Raw genomic sequence first — 15,057 nt, 5'->3', positions numbered from 1 at the left:
CAGATGTGACTCCAAAGCAAAAAAATAAAATTTTATTTAAAAGGTTCCAGAACTGAAGATTTTACCAGGCAGAACTGTGTGTCCGGAGGAGTCTCGAATAGTGCTCCCGAAAGACCCCCGAGGGGCTTCCCTGTGATTCTCCTAACGCAGTCCTGGAGAAGGTCCTCCTTGTGCCCACGCCGGGTGCTGGAGCCATACAGTCTCCTCCAGGGTCCGGCACATCATGTATGGGCGGGTCCCCCAGTCTGTTATTCTCACCCCACGTGCGGGTCCTGCACTGCGCGGGGCAGCCGCCTCACCCCTCTCACCGCCCCCAGCCCACCTGGCCTGCCGCCCCTCAGTAGTCGTCCTCGGCCAGGGAGAGGAGCACAGCCTTGGGTGTGTTCTCGAACAGGGCTGCCCGGTTCTGCTGCTGCCCCTTCTTCACCCAGTGGCCGTAGATCCTGAAGGCGTAGGCGTCGATGAGGCGCCGCAGCGGGCGGAGGGCATAGGGGTCTCGAATGACGATCTCTCGGGTCACAGGCTTGAGGCGGCGGTACTGGTAGTAGATGCGCACGGAGGCCAGCACCGTGAGAAGGATCACCTGCAGGGGGGAGGCGGCCGGTGCCGTGGCCTGGGGCGGTGCTGAGCCGAGGACCCCCTTCCACCCCCCCCACCACCACCAGCATCCTCAGGGACGGAGGGGGTGCAGGGGCCCCGGGAGCACTTGGGAGTGCACAGCCCCGGGGCTCAGAAGGGACTGGAGTGGCCCCCTGGGCGCCAGCTGGGCCTCAGTACCTTGAACTTGCCTCGGGGGCTGAAGTGCCGCACTTCTTCCGCCACGTACTGCTGGAAGAAGGGGTGCGCCAAGGCCTCTTCTGCCGTGCAGCGGCCCTCCGGGCTCACCACCAGGAAGCGGGAAACCTGGGCGAACGTGGAAGCAGGGTCCACAGCGGTTCCCAGCACTCCCGTTCCCCCCACCCCCGGGGCCTGGGCGCGCCCCCGAGCCTCACCAGGTCTTTGACGGTGTCCGAGTAATCGTCCCACTCCGGAGAGCCGAACTGGTAGCTGCCGCTCATGATCATCCTGAGCATCAGCATCTGCTTGCGATGCCAGAAGGGCGGGGAGCCGGCCAGGAGGGTGTACATGATGACCCCGGTGCTCCACCTGGCGGGGACGGGGTCACACTAGGCCCTCGCACCCGCCCCCATCCCCAGCCAGGGGCTGCTGACAGTGGGAACACCCCTCTCCCCACTGGTCACCTCCCCCGTCAGTGCACTCACATGTCCACCTCCTTCCCGTAGCCCGGGTGGTCCTCATTCATGGAACACTCAATGATCTCCGGGGCCAGGTAACTGGGGGTCCCGCAGACCTCTGCAAGAATCAAAGGGAGCGTGGAGGAGGAAGGGCCACAGAGACGCAGTCGGCCGCAGCTCTCCTAGCCCTGACTCCCGGCTCCTCCACTTGGCTCCCGTGGGTTCCAAGTGCTTCTCCTGCCGCCCTGCTCTGACACCAAGAAACACCTGAGACGGGACTTCTGAGGGGGTGGGGTGAGACCGGGAGAGAAGCCCTGGCGCTTTCTGTGCCCGACAGAGCTGACGAGAGCCTGAGCCCCAGACTTGGCCAAGGTCATGCCAACCAGACCTCGCAACTTCTCTCCTGGCTGCAGCTGGCAGGAAAAACCGAAGTCTGTGAGCTTGATGTTCATGTCATCGTCCAAGAGGATGTTCTCAGGCTTGAGATCCCGATGCACGATGTTGAGTCTGTGCAAGGTGCAGATCACCTCCAGCAGGGCTCTCATGATCTTCCTGGAAGGATGGTGGCACGATTGTCTGGGGGCCACATCCAGCATTGCCCAGGGGTCACTGCCAATGGTGCTTGGGACTCTGTTGCCAGGAATCAAACTGGGGCCTCCAGCCCTTTGAGCTATCTCCCCAGTCCCGAAATGTTACCCCTACTCTCCGGGTTAGATGACAGGCAGGGAGAAGACCTGGGCCAGCCAGAATAGAAGTGGGGGACCATCTCGACTGAGCCAGACGGAAGGAGGCCATAAAAGGTCACAGGGGACACTCCTGGTCAGCCTGCTGCTTGCCACAGCGCTGCCAGTGCCCCAGCGGGGGGGAGAGGAACTGCAACCTTACCTGGTTTCCTTCTCACTGAGGGTCACCTTCTCAGTGAGGTAATCGAAGAGTTCCCCTTTCTTCATCCTGCGAGGTTAGAGGGGTTGTAAGACCTTCTTTTCCTGCTTCCCATTCTAATGCCGCCAGAAGCAAAGTGGGCCACTACTCACAAAAGGCCAAGGCCTGGCAGGGGAATAACATGTCTTGGAGGACAAAAGACAGAAGGAGCAGGAGAGTCTTGGGAAGTGAGATGGTCTCGCATTGAGGGGCTCCCCAGGTGTGGAAGGGTTAGGAGATAAGGAGTATCCTAATCTCCATCACAATATGGATGTTTTGGGTTTTTTTTTTTTTGGTGGGGGGTCACACCCAGCAATGCACAGGAGTTACTCCTGGCTTTGCACTCAGGAATTACTCCTGGCAGTGCTCAGGAGACCATATGGGATACTGGGAGTCAAACCCGGGTCAGCAGTGTGCAAGGAAAACATTCTCCCTGCTGTATTCTCACTTCAGCCCATGACAAAATATGGAAAGAAGTAGCAGTGCAAGTGTTTGAGGAGCAAAGTTGGCTGAACCAGGATGGAGAATTGTCTCTCAGGGCAGAGAGGTAGATCACTGGGGGAACATATGCCTCACAGGTGTAAGTCCCCAGGTTTGATCTACAGCAACAATAACTACAAAAAAAAATACCAAATTGGGGGTAGGGTTGGGTGGGATGGTACAGAACAATAGTATAGCAGACAGGGCACTTTTCTTGCACATGGCCAACCAGGGTTCAATCCCTGGTACCCTATATAGTTCGTTGACTCCACCAGGAGTCATCCTGAGTACAGAGCCAGGAGTAAGCCCTGAATACCACTAGCTGTGACCCCAAAAAACAATGTTTTAGGCTGAAAGTATAGTACAGTGGGGAGGGTGTTTGCCTTGCACATGGCTGATCTGGGTTTGATTCTGGCATCCCATATGGTCTCAGCACTAGGAGTAATTTTGCACACAGGTGCAAAAGCCAGGAGTCACCCCTGAGCATCACCAGGCATGGTCAAAAAAATAAAGTGTTAACGGGCTGGAGTGATGGTACAGTGGGTAAGGCACTTGCCTTGCATGCAGCAGACCCAGGTTCAATCCCAAGCATCCCACATGGTCCCCCTAGCACTGCCAGGAGTGATTCCTGAGCACAGAGCCAGGAGTAACACCCTAGGCATTGCTGGCGGTGGCCCCAAAACAAAAAGCATTTCAACCATCCCACTCCTTGGGGTGATCTAGAAGAGCTCTCAACTAGAGTAAGGTGGTTAGACACAGAGGGCAAAACAGGGCCACATTAAAAATAGCTTTTCCAAGCAAGTTCTCTGAAGGTTAGAGATATTTGAGCTACCCCGGGGACGCTAAGCAGAGCGAGGGCAGCTGTCAAGTCTGAAGATATTATTGGCCACGTGACCCTTTCTAAATAGGAAAAGTACACCTTGTCCCTGCCTGCCCACCCTCCAGAGGAAGAAGAGAGACTCCTGGGTGCCAGGGTTCACACTCCATGAGTCCAGGGAGGGGATTTTGAGGATATAACCTAGCATTACAGAGGTAACCTTCCTCAAAGGTAATGCATGCAGCACTTTTTGTCACTTAAACTCTATTTTAAAGACACTAGGAGAGATGGGACCAGAGTGATCATACTACAGAGAGGGCATTTGCCTTGCACGTGGCCGATCCAGGTTCCATCTCCGGCATCCCATATAGTCCCCTGAGCACTGCCAGGAGTAATTCCTGACTGCAGAAGCATAGAATAACCCCCTGAGCATAGCAGGCTGTGTCCCCTTGCCAAAAAAAAAAAAGACCCTAGGAAAGATATTACCAGTAGCAGCAAAGAGATTTGAGGGGAACTGGTGGAGAAAAGTTGATACTGGGGAAGAATATTGTAACTCACAATGCTTTAATAAAGTAAAAAAAAAAACCAATTTGGGGAGGGGGACTGGTTGCAGGGATTTACCTAGCGATGCTCAGAAGCTGCTCTTGTCTTGGTGCTCAGGGCTGACTCCTGGCTCAGGAGACCATATTTGGCGCTGCTTGTCGAACCACATGTGGACACATACTAGGACAGTGTCTTAACCCTGTACTATCGCCAGCCCAGCAGCCAGAGCTGCCAGTGTATCCTGCTGACTGCAGGGCCCTGCCTTCCCAAATTAGGTTATGCCTGCACCAAATTTGCACGCACCAAATTAGGTTATGTTATGTTGAGTATAAGAACACAGCTCGGGGCTGGAGCAATAGCACAGCAGGTAGGGCATTTGCCTGGCACTCGGCCAACCCGGGTTCGATTCCTAGCATCCCATATGGTCCCCCGAGCACCACCAGGAGTAATTCCTGAGTTGCAAAGCCAGGAGGTAACCCCTGTGCTTCGCCAGGTGTGACCCAAAAAGAACAAAGTTCACTTTCAGTATGGTGAGAGTGTGAAATGTTATAACAATACGAAATCTGCTTGAGCAATGGACTCAGTAACCCCCATCCTGTTATGGAGGAATCAAACCACCCTTTCCCCAGTGACTCATGCAGCAGGCTTTACATTGTTAGTGCAGACGGGGGGTGGCTGAGGATGGGGGAAGTTCCCCTCCCTGACAGTTTTTTTGTTGATGATTTTTGGGCCACACTCAGCATAGATAGCTCAGGGGTTACTCATGGCTTGGTGCTTGGGAGTTGCTCCTGGCTTTGCTCAGGGACCATGTGATACTGGGGATCAAATCTGGGGCTCCTGGGACTGGAGCAATAGCATAGCGGGTAGGGCATTTGCCTTGCACACGGCCAACCTGGGTTTGATTCCCAGCATCCCATATAGTCCCCTGAGCACCACCAGGAGTAATCCCTGAGTGCAAAGCCAAGAGTTGCCCCTATGCATCGCTGGATGTGACCCCCCCAAAAAAAATCTGGGGCTTCTCCGTGTTAAGACATGCTAAGGTTAGCCCTTCTAGCTATCTCTCTAGCTCCCCTGAAACCTTTTTATTTGTTGTTGTTGCTTTTTTTTTTTTGGTCAAGGGGTGGGAGTGGGGGTGTGTGGAGTTTATTGGGCTACACCCAGCAGTACTTACGGGCCACATCAAGCCTGTGCAGTGTGGGGGATTATCAAAACTAAGTAAGCACTTTAACTTTTGTTTTATTTCTCTGGCCCTAGCAACCCTTTCAAATAAAGATACGAAGTCTGGATGTATGATTCACTGAGTACTTTGTGATGCTTAGAGATAGCGCTGTCAGTATCCCTTATCTCAACAAAAAATTTTTGGTGTGTTTGGGGGCCGCACCCCATGGTGCTCAGGGATCTGTGCTCAGGGAGCTCTCATGGTATGCAAGGGACCTTATTGGGTGCTGGGGATCAAACTCAGGTCAGCTGTGTGCAAGGCAAGCACGTTGCCCACTGCTCTGGGCCCAAAAGACTCTTTTTTTTTTTTTGCTTTTGGGTCACACCCAGCGATGCATAGGGGCAACTCCTGGCTCTGCTCTCAGGAATTACTCCTGGTGGTGCTCAGGGGACCATATGGGACACTGGGAATCAAACCCGGGTCGGCCGCGTGCAAGGCAAACGCCCTACCAACTGTGCTATCACTCCAGCCCCGGGTCCAAAAGACTCTTTTTTCTTTCTTTTTTCTTTTTTTGGGTCACACCCGGCGATGCACAAGGGTTACTCCTGGTTCTTCACTCAGGAATTATCCCTTGGCGGTGCTCAGGGGACTATATGGGATGCTGGGATTTGAACCTGGGTTGGCCACATGTAAGGCAAACGCCCTACCCGCTGTGCTATTGCTCCAGCCCCCCCAAAAGACTCTTAAAGCTAATAAGGGACCCACGGATTCCTGGGGCAAAAATCTTGGGTAATAGAAACCCCGATGGTACAGAAGTGAGGGAGTGTCATAGACACATTGATGAAAGGATGATGCTCATAAAACCTCTTCCACTGTCTCGCTGGCTGGAACCTCTTGTTTCAGAGTGCTGGCCCCCCACTTTCCACTCCCGCTTTCTTAACATTTGCAGGATTCTTTTCAAAGTCAGATTTTATCACTCTCCCTCTTTTGCCCCTGGAGTTCTTACCCTAAGTGCCTGCTGAATCTGGACTTTGCATCTTGCCGTCACAGGCTTTCTCTGCCTCCCTCACCCTGGCATCCTGGCTGGTTCTCAGACGTGCCAGGCTCATCCCCAGGACCCTGGTGCTTACGTTCCTGGGGCCTGCGCTCCAAGACAGATCTTGGCTTCGATCCTGTCCAGGCTGATCCTGTCAGGCCTTCCCTGACCACTGTGCCTAAAGCCTCATCTCATTCCCTATTCTACTTTATATGGCTGTATAGGAATTCATACTGAAATTAGGAAATGTGGTCGAATTGCTTTATCTATTTCCTGTGAAAGTTATTACATGAGGCTAGGGATTTTAGCATTCTTGCTTATTGCTTGAATATAGAATAAGTAATGAATAACCACCATCATCATTGTAGTTAATAATTAGCATTTATATTGCACCAATCCCTGTGCTATTATTACCCCCGTAATGCCAGTGAGAAAGTTGCTACTGAGAGCGAGGATCTGATCCAGGACTGAAGGACCAAGGATTAAAACTCCAGGGGGCGCTCAAGCGATAGCACAGCAGGTAGGGTGTTTGCCTCGCATGCGGCCAGCCCAGGTTCGATTCCCAGCATCCCATTCCCAGAATCCCATATAGTCTCCTGAGCACCTCCAGGAGTAATTCCTGAGCACAGAGCCAGGAGTAACCCCTGTGCATTTGGGTGTGACCCAAAAAGCAAAAAAAAAAAAAAAAGATTCTTATTTATGGGCTGGAGCAATAGCACAGCGGGTAGGGCATTTGCCTTGCACGTGGCTGACCCAGTTTCGATTCCCAGCATCCCATATGGTCCCCTCAGCCAGGGGTGATTCCTGAGTGCAGGAATGACTCCTGTGCATCGTTGGGTGTGACCCCAAAACCAAAAAAAAAAACCCAGAAAAAACAAAAACTCCATTGGTGCCGAATGACCTCAGGGGCTCATCTGCCAAGAGCGCGATCCTATCTAAAGCATAGGCAACCGATGCTGGTCCCTAGAAAGTACCGAGGGAGGGACACAACAGGAATTTCTCCAGTAGACCCCAGAACGTGGCTGGCTATGGGACTGGGTACTTACAGGTCAAACACCAAGAAGAAGAAAGTGTTGGTCTCGTAAGTGTCCTTCAGCTGGACTGAAATGGAAATTTCAGGTAGGGTGTCTCAGGTCACAGAGGAGTCTGGTCAGGGGCGTGGGGGGCCGGGGCCGGGGAACTGAAGCAGAAGCCACAATGGATGCCAGGATGGTACCCAATGGAGGTTCCTGGGGTGGCCATGGGGCCGAGGGGCTTCATGCTCTCACTCCCCGCCACACCCCAGGCCCTTCCTGGAAGCTCTTCTCTGTCGGGACGGCACTGGAGGCCTGGAGCACTGAGGTGAGCTGTAAATCTCAACCACCCCCTCCCCCGTTGGTGCCCACCCAAGGCTCGCGAGAACAGCATCAAGGCTGAGCCACAGACAGTCACTCACTGATGTTGGGGTGACCCGAGACTTTGCGCAGGATGTCCACCTCCTTGAGCGTGGCCTCGCGCAGCTCCTGCACCTCCTTGGAGCTGAAGCTGCCCCCACCGGTGACGTCGATGATCTTCACGGCATATTCCTGACGGGTGGGTTTGTGGACGCAGCGCCTGACGACGCTGCTAACACCCCTAGGGGCCAAGTAGACACGGGGGCTGTGGGGGGGAGTCACCCCAGGAGGAACCCCAGCTGGTCTAGGCCACAGAAGAGATGTTCTGCCTTTCCCACCCGCCTCCTTACAACCTGGGAGCGTTTATGGCTGGGAGAATGAACAAAGGCAGGGCAGAGGGAGCTGGTGGCAAGGTTGATCTCGGGGCTCTCTCTGGCCTCCGAGTTCCATGTGCCCTTGTCACACAGGGAGAAGCCAAAGGCTCCCGGGGCCACGGCCTTCCCCCAGACCCCACCGAGGTGGGTTTACGTGGGTTTGTTTTACAGCACTGGGAAGCTCTGCGGGGCTTATCCAGGCTCATCCCACTCATCTTCAGGGAGGCGGGAGCCCCAAACGGATTGCGCCAGGGGCACGGTGCTGAGGGGACGGGACTGGGGTGGCCGTGAGCAGCAGGCCGGGCTGACCTGCCCAGGATCTCCTTGGGCTCATAGTTCTCGTAGAAGCTCTGTGCAGAGTGTGAGTCCGGCAGGGCCTCGTCCCACGTCATGCTCAGCGGCTGGGGGGGACTCGGAAGCGCCCTGAGGGAGGTAGAAAGGAGCGTCAGCCTTCCCGACCTTGGCCGTATGGAATACTCGGGATCAATCAAATAAAAACTTCACAGAGGAGGTGTATCTCAGGGTGGTTTTTTTTTGGGGGGGGAATCTCTTCCCTTTACAGCCGTGCAAAGTCCTGTGGCCGTAGCCTTCTCCGTCCCAGGCCCTGTGTGCTGGCCCGAGCGATAGTACCAGGGGAGGGCGTACTAGCACTCTGGCCCCTTGCGTGCGGCCGACCTGGGTTCGATCCCCAGCATCCCCTATGGCCCCCTGAGCACTGCCAGGAGTAATTCCTGGGTGTAGAGCCAGGAGTTATCACCGGGTGTGACCCAAAAAGACAAAATAAAATGAAGACTAAGCAAACTTTCAGCTGGCCAAAAATCTTAGGAGATTTTGTTCTTGTTTTTTGATTTTTTAGCATTGAGGGGAAGTGCACCCTGCAGGGCACGGGCGCTCTCCATGGCCTGATCTTCAGGGATGGCTCCTGGTGGTGCTGGCGGACTCCTGTGTGCTGGGGTTCAAACTGGGGTTGGCCGCCTGCACCTTTTTTTTTTCTTTTTGGGTCGCACCTGGCGATGCACAGGGGTTACTCCTGGCTCTGCACTCAGGAATTACTCCTGGCGGTGCTCAGGGGACCATATGGGATGCTGGGAATCGAACCCGGGTCAGCCGCGTGCAAGCCAAACACCCTACCCGCTGTGCTATCGCTCCAGCCCCCGCCTGTACCTTCTTAACCTCCATTCTATCTCTCTGGCTCCTTGTGTTTTAAAATTTTTTATTGTTGTGTTTTGGGGTGATACCAGGCCGTGCTCAGGGATCTATGATCAGGGTCATTCCTGGAAGTGCTCAGGGGACCAGAGGAGGTGCTGGGACCTCATAATTCAGGGCAGTTATATGCAAAGCTGGGGCCTTAGCCTTATCTGTTGTATCACATCTCTGATTCAAGTTTTTTATTTCTTTGATTTATTTTTTTGTATTTTTTGTTTGGGGATCATACCCAGCAATACTCAGGGATTACTCCTAACTGCACTCAGGAATAATTCCTGGTGGGCTTGGGGACCATATGGGATGCTGGGAATTGAACCTGGGTCAGCTGCATACAAGGCAAGCACCCTACCCTCAATAATCTCTCTCCAGCCCCTCAAGAAAAATTTTTCCTTCCTTCCTTCCTTCCTTCCTTCCTTCCTTCCTTCCTTCCTTCCTTCCTTCCTTCCTTCCTTCCTTCCTTCCTTCCTTCCTTGCTTCCTTCCTTCCTTCCTTCCTTCCTCCTTCCTTCCTTCCTTCCTTCCTTCCTTCCTTCCTTCCTTCCTTCCTTCCTTCCTTCCTTCCTTCCTTCCATTCCTTTTTTTCTTTCTTGCATTTGGACCACACCTGGCAATACTCAGAGGTTACTCCTGGCTCTGCACTCAGGAATCACTCCTGATGGTGCTTGAGGGGCCATATGGGATGCCAGGGATCAACTCTGGTCAGTCATATGCAAAGCAAGTGCTCTATCCACTAGCCCCTCAAGTATTCATTTCTTAATTTGCATTTCCTCGCACCTAAAATCTTTATGTTTCTTTTAAGGATCTAAATATGCAATTTCTGGGGGGGAGAGGGGGAGGTATACTGTGATTCTTGGTGGTGGAATATGTGCACTGGTGAAGGGATGGGTGTTCGAGCATTGTATAACTGAGACTTAAACCTGAAAGCTTTGTAACTTTCTACATGGTGATTCAATAAAAGAATAAATTTTAATAAATAAATTAACATGCAATGTCTTATTCACCAGGGTTTTAGGGATTGCCATAGTCCATCAGAGAAAAATGCTTCCTTACTTTAATGTAGTTTCCCCAAATTTTCTGTCTTGGTTTCTTCTTCTGGGAAGCCCTCAGATTCTGAAAAATAAAACTTTCTTACACAGAGCATTTTATTTATAGGCTTGAGCTCTTTGGGAGCTGAAACTTTCTTACTCGTTGTTGAGACCTCTAGTGAATGTTTAAAATAAGCACTGAGAGTTGAGAAAGTGCATTGGGAAATGCCACCCTTGCTTCATCCTGGTAGCTGGTCAGCCAGGCCTCTGCCCGATGCAGAAGCGGAGGCAGCAGCGTACCACAGAGCCTGACAGGCCAGGAAGAACCGCAGAGAAACTGCATGCAGCAGATTAAAGTACCGTTTGTTTTCAACTCTGACGAGATATGCTGGTTCTGATTCTCCTCTGCCTACTCTTGTAGAAAATGTGGGAAACTGGGGCAGGGAGGTGGCTCGGGGGGCTGAGAGTCTATGCGTTGCATGTGGGAGCCCCAGCTCCGATCCACACGCATAGTATGGGCCCTCACCCTATAGGAGAGTCCCTCAAGCAGTGAGCCACAAAAACTTCTGAGCGGGTCGGAGCGATAGCACAACAGATAGGGTGTTTGTCTTGCACGAGGCCAACCCGGGTTCGATCCCCAGCATCCCATATGGTCCCCTGAACTCCGCCAGGAGTAATTCGTGAGTGAAGAGCCAGGAGTGACCCCTGAGCATCGCTGGGTGTGACCCCTCCAAAAAACCAAAAACAAAACAAAATAACAACAACAACAACAAAACTTCTAAGCATTTGGGGTGCAATGCCCCCCAAAAAAACTTGCCCCAAGTGAGAAATCTCACAATTCTATCTAAATAAAATACAGCTCCCTTAACTTCTTTTTTATTTGGTTGGCTGTAGGGCCATGCCTGGCAGTGCTCGGGGCTTACTCCTGGCTCTGTGCTCAGGGATCACCCCTCGCAGGCTCAGGGGTGCCAGGGATCAAACCCAGGTACACCACGTGCTTAGCTTCTTTTCAACCTCCCAGGGAGAATTGTCCTACCATGAGCAACCCCCTCTTTCCAGGTTCAATGTTCCTTCCTACTCATCCTTTTTATTTTATTTTAATTTTTTTTGGCTTTTGGGTCACACCCAAGCAATGCTCAGGGGTTACTCCTGGCTCTGCACTCAGGAATTACTCCTGGTGGTGCTCAGGGGACCCTATGGGATGCCGGGGATTGAACCTGGGTTGACCGAGTGCAAGGCAAACGCCCTACCCGCTGTGCTATTGCTTTGGCCCCTTCCTATTCTTTTTTTTTTTTTTTGCGTCACACCTGGCAATGCACAGGGGTTACTCCTGGCTCTGCACTCAGGAATTACTCCTGGACATGCTCAGGGGGCCATATGGGATCCTGGGAATCAAACCCGGATAGGCCACATGCAAGGCAAATGCCCTACCCTCTGTGCTATCGCTCCAGCCCCCCTACTCATTCTTAACCTGGATTCTCATTACTCAGCCCCTGAGTCAGTCTCGTTTTCCTTCACACTCTGCAGAGCGTTCTGAAGGATGCAGTCCTGGGCCCAGTCTTGGGTAACATTCGTCAGTCTGTGCCATCATCTTCCTCGTGACACCGATTTACTCTAGGGTGTCCCTTTTGCCCAAGTACAGGCATGTAGTCAGTACTGATCGCTAACTGTGAGTTGATGGTTGCGTTGTCACCCTTTGGCCCAGGGTGCTGCTAGCAGAAAGTCTCATATCTTTCACCAGACTGGCTGGGGCAGGTCCGAGGGGCAACACCAGCCGTAACACTACGCAATGGGCCCCGAGGGGAGGAGCCAGTGGCTGTGCGTTGGGAACAGAGAGGCCACTGAGGCACTTGAAGAGCAGATGAGGGGTCTGGAGCAATAGCGTAGTGGGTAGGGTGTTTGTGTTGCACGTGGCAGACTCGGGTTTGATTCCCAGCATCCCATAGGGTCCCCTGAGCACTGCCAGGGGTAATTCCTGAGTGCAGAGCCAGGAGTAACCCCTGTGGTTTGCTGGGTGTGACCCAAAAAAAAAAAAAGAAGAGAGCAGATGAGGACAGGAGCCCCTCATCCACCAGCAGGCCACCCACAGCCCCGCTTTTACCGTCCTTTCTGGGCCCAGTAAGACTTGGCCCGTCTGGGCGGCCAGTGTGTTGAACAGTCACGTGGCAGCCCATTCCTGGGCCTGCTGCTGGGTGCCTGGTTACCAGAGGGAGACTCAGAATAACAACACTCTCCCCTGCCAGCTGGGGCTCCTTGCCGACAACCCCCACCCGGCAACCAAACACACCATTTTTTTTTTTCCAAGAAAAGAAAGCCCATTTCCTGGCAAGTCCTTTGAAGTTCCCGAGAGCATCTGTGCCCCCGCTCCGTCCACCCATTCCCAAAGTTGGGTAGTACCGAGTCTCTTCTTACAACCTTTCTTCCCAGAAGCAGCCCCCTGGGCTTGCGGTCTGTCTGTATGGCCCCGGATGCTCTCTGGGCTGGAGGCTGCATCCCCAGCTTCCCAAGTTCCCGTTGACTCGCCTCTACTGGCGTTGGTGGGGAAGTTTGACCTCACTCCACCTCCTTGCTCTAAAGTGTACCGTAAGAAAACTCCTTTCTGTAAACAAACTCCCAGGCTGGGTGCTTAAGAGAAAACTGCTGCTCTTCCAGGTGCAGTTAGTCCTTAGAGGGGAGAAGAGAAGGATCTTGTTGTGGATTGGGGGTTTTTCTCTTCTCTACCCCCAGACTCCCCCTTTCCCTGCCTGCTACCTGGCTACCGTCTGTCCCTGGCCCAGCTACTCACCAGACTTTCAAAGCTTTTGCGTGCAAGTGGCCAGAATTCTGAAGGTTCCAGAGTCGCCCGTGGAGAGGAAACAGCAGAAGACTGAAGTAGCCCCGAGCAGACACTCCTGACCAGATAGAATATCTTGCTGCTTCTCCTACAGGCTTTGCTCCTTTGCCACATGCCAAAAATAAAGCACAACTGCGAACCCGGCATGTAGGTCAAGGCTCATCAGAGACGACCTGTTGCCAAATCTCACCAGCTGGTGTCCTCTGGCGGCGGACAAGGGAAGTTTGGGTGACTTGGGGCCGGGCAGGACAGCAGAAAGTGATCTTTAGACTCCCCTTGGGTCCAGGCCCAGAGGAGACTGGCTCCTCCGGGACCCACTTACAACACAAACAGCCTGGAAAGCTCCAGATATGGGCAGCACCACCCTAAGCCCTGATGCAGGAACCCAGCGTCAACAGCACCCACTCTCGTCAGTTTGTGTAGCTGCCCTGATCAAATGCAGTGGGCCGGGATTACACGTTTGCAGTGCTGAGAATCTGGGGAATGAACTTGAAGCCTCGTGGTTGCAAGGAAGGCATTTTGCTACTGAGGTAACCACTAAGCTATTTTTTTTTGTTTGTTTTTTGGGTCACACCCGACGATGCTCAGGGGTTCAGGGGTTACTCCTGGCTCTGCACTCAGGAATTTCTTCTGGCAGTGCTCGGGGGACCCTATGGGATGCTGGGAATCAAACCCGGGTCGGCCGCTGCAAGACAAATGCCCTACCTGCTGTGCTATCGATCCAGCCCCTAAAGCTACCTTTTAAAAAATGCGAATTCTAAATATCAAATGGAGATGGTTTCACAGATAAATCACTTTTGTGTACAAACACTTCGGACACATGCTCTGTTCTTTGCAAGTTATTTCGTGCTACACGCAGCTGTGCTTAAGGCTTATTTCCCTGGCTCTGCACTCAGGAATTGTTCTCGAGGGGACCAGGGAATGACGGGTCTTGAGGGTTGGTCAGGTTAGCAGTAGGCAAGGTGTCTTACTTGCTGTATTATCTCTTTTAGTCCCACACTACTTTTTATAGAGTCTCTTGGTTTTTGATATTTTGGTTATATTTTGTTTGGGGGCCACACCTAGGGATGCTCAGGGGTCACTCCTGGCTCTGCATTCAGGAATCACTCCTGGTGGTGCTCAGGGGACCATATCGATGGGGATTGAACCCGGTCTGCTGCAAGCAGGGCTAGCACTGTCTCACTGATTTTCTTGGGATAAGCAGGTATGTTACACACACACACACACACACACACACACACACACACACACACACACGGCTGAGGTACTCAACACTGTTGCAGTGCTCACTCAAGGCTGTTCTTTTAGTTGCGTTCACTCAGAATCTAGTTCACACATCACTCTGATTATACTGCTCACTGGAGGTCACTGTGTTCATAGTGCTTGCTGGATGAACTCCCTGAACTTAGTACTCACAAATCTTTTTTTCTGCTTTTTGGGTCACACCCAGCGTTGCACAGGGGTTACTCCTGGCCCTGCACTCAGGAATTACTCCTGGCGGTGCTCAGGGGACCATATGGGACGCTGGGAATCCAACCCAGATTGGCCACGTTCAAGGCAAACGCCCTACCTTCTGTGTTATTGCTCCAGCCCGGACAAATTTTTTTTAAAATTGTGGTAAACTCACATGCTGGGGGAGAGGGTAGCTCAGACAGAGAAGGGAACACCAACCAAAGTGCAGTGGAGGATCCACTCAGGATAGGAGAGGTGGGTTGAAAGCAGACTAGAGATTGAACATGATAGCTACCCAGTATTTCCATTCAAACCATAACACCCAAAAGGAGAGAGAGAACATTAAGGAATTTCCTGTCATGGCGGGGGGATGGGGGGAGGGAGGGACCCTGGGGCCATCGATGGAGGAGAATAGGCACTGGTGGAAGGATGGGTACTCGAGTATTGTATGACTGTAACACAGGCACGAAACTCTGTAACTGCACCCTCACGGTGACTCATTAATAAAAAAAATTTTTTTTAATTGTGGTAAACTTAAAAAAAAAGTGATGTGTGGTCATACTTTGTGATTACATAGACTTGGCTGTGTGATACAGCCAGAATG

General features: G+C 52.6%; 1 protein-coding gene across 2 annotated transcripts; it reads right to left on the bottom strand.

Annotated features, from left to right (window-relative positions):
- Nucleotides 1-68: 68 nt before the first annotated feature.
- On the bottom strand, nt 69-13,282 carry PHKG1 (phosphorylase kinase catalytic subunit gamma 1). Of its 2 annotated transcripts, XM_055136917.1 has the most exons (11): nt 12,954-13,282; nt 10,194-10,253; nt 8,248-8,361; nt 7,627-7,805; nt 7,238-7,292; nt 2,121-2,186; nt 1,624-1,787; nt 1,263-1,353; nt 993-1,146; nt 778-903; nt 69-583 (listed from the first exon to the last, which is right to left on the bottom strand). In XM_055136917.1, exons 3-11 carry the CDS (start codon nt 8,328-8,330, stop codon nt 338-340), a joined length of 1,164 nt encoding a protein of 387 aa, XP_054992892.1. In that variant the 5' UTR covers nt 8,331-8,361; nt 10,194-10,253; nt 12,954-13,282; the 3' UTR covers nt 69-337. The 2 variants fall into 2 exon arrangements, with proteins under 2 accessions (XP_054992892.1, XP_004615970.1); XM_004615913.2 differs by lacking the exon at nt 10,194-10,253 and having other exon boundaries at nt 70-583.
- Nucleotides 13,283-15,057: the final 1,775 nt, after the last annotated feature.

Source organism: Sorex araneus, chromosome 4, assembly GCF_027595985.1.
Source record: "Sorex araneus isolate mSorAra2 chromosome 4, mSorAra2.pri, whole genome shotgun sequence".
Classification (NCBI taxonomy): Eukaryota; Metazoa; Chordata; class Mammalia; order Eulipotyphla; family Soricidae; genus Sorex; species Sorex araneus.
Note: the sequence above shows the minus strand (reverse complement) of the source record. Positions and strands in the feature narration are given on the sequence as shown.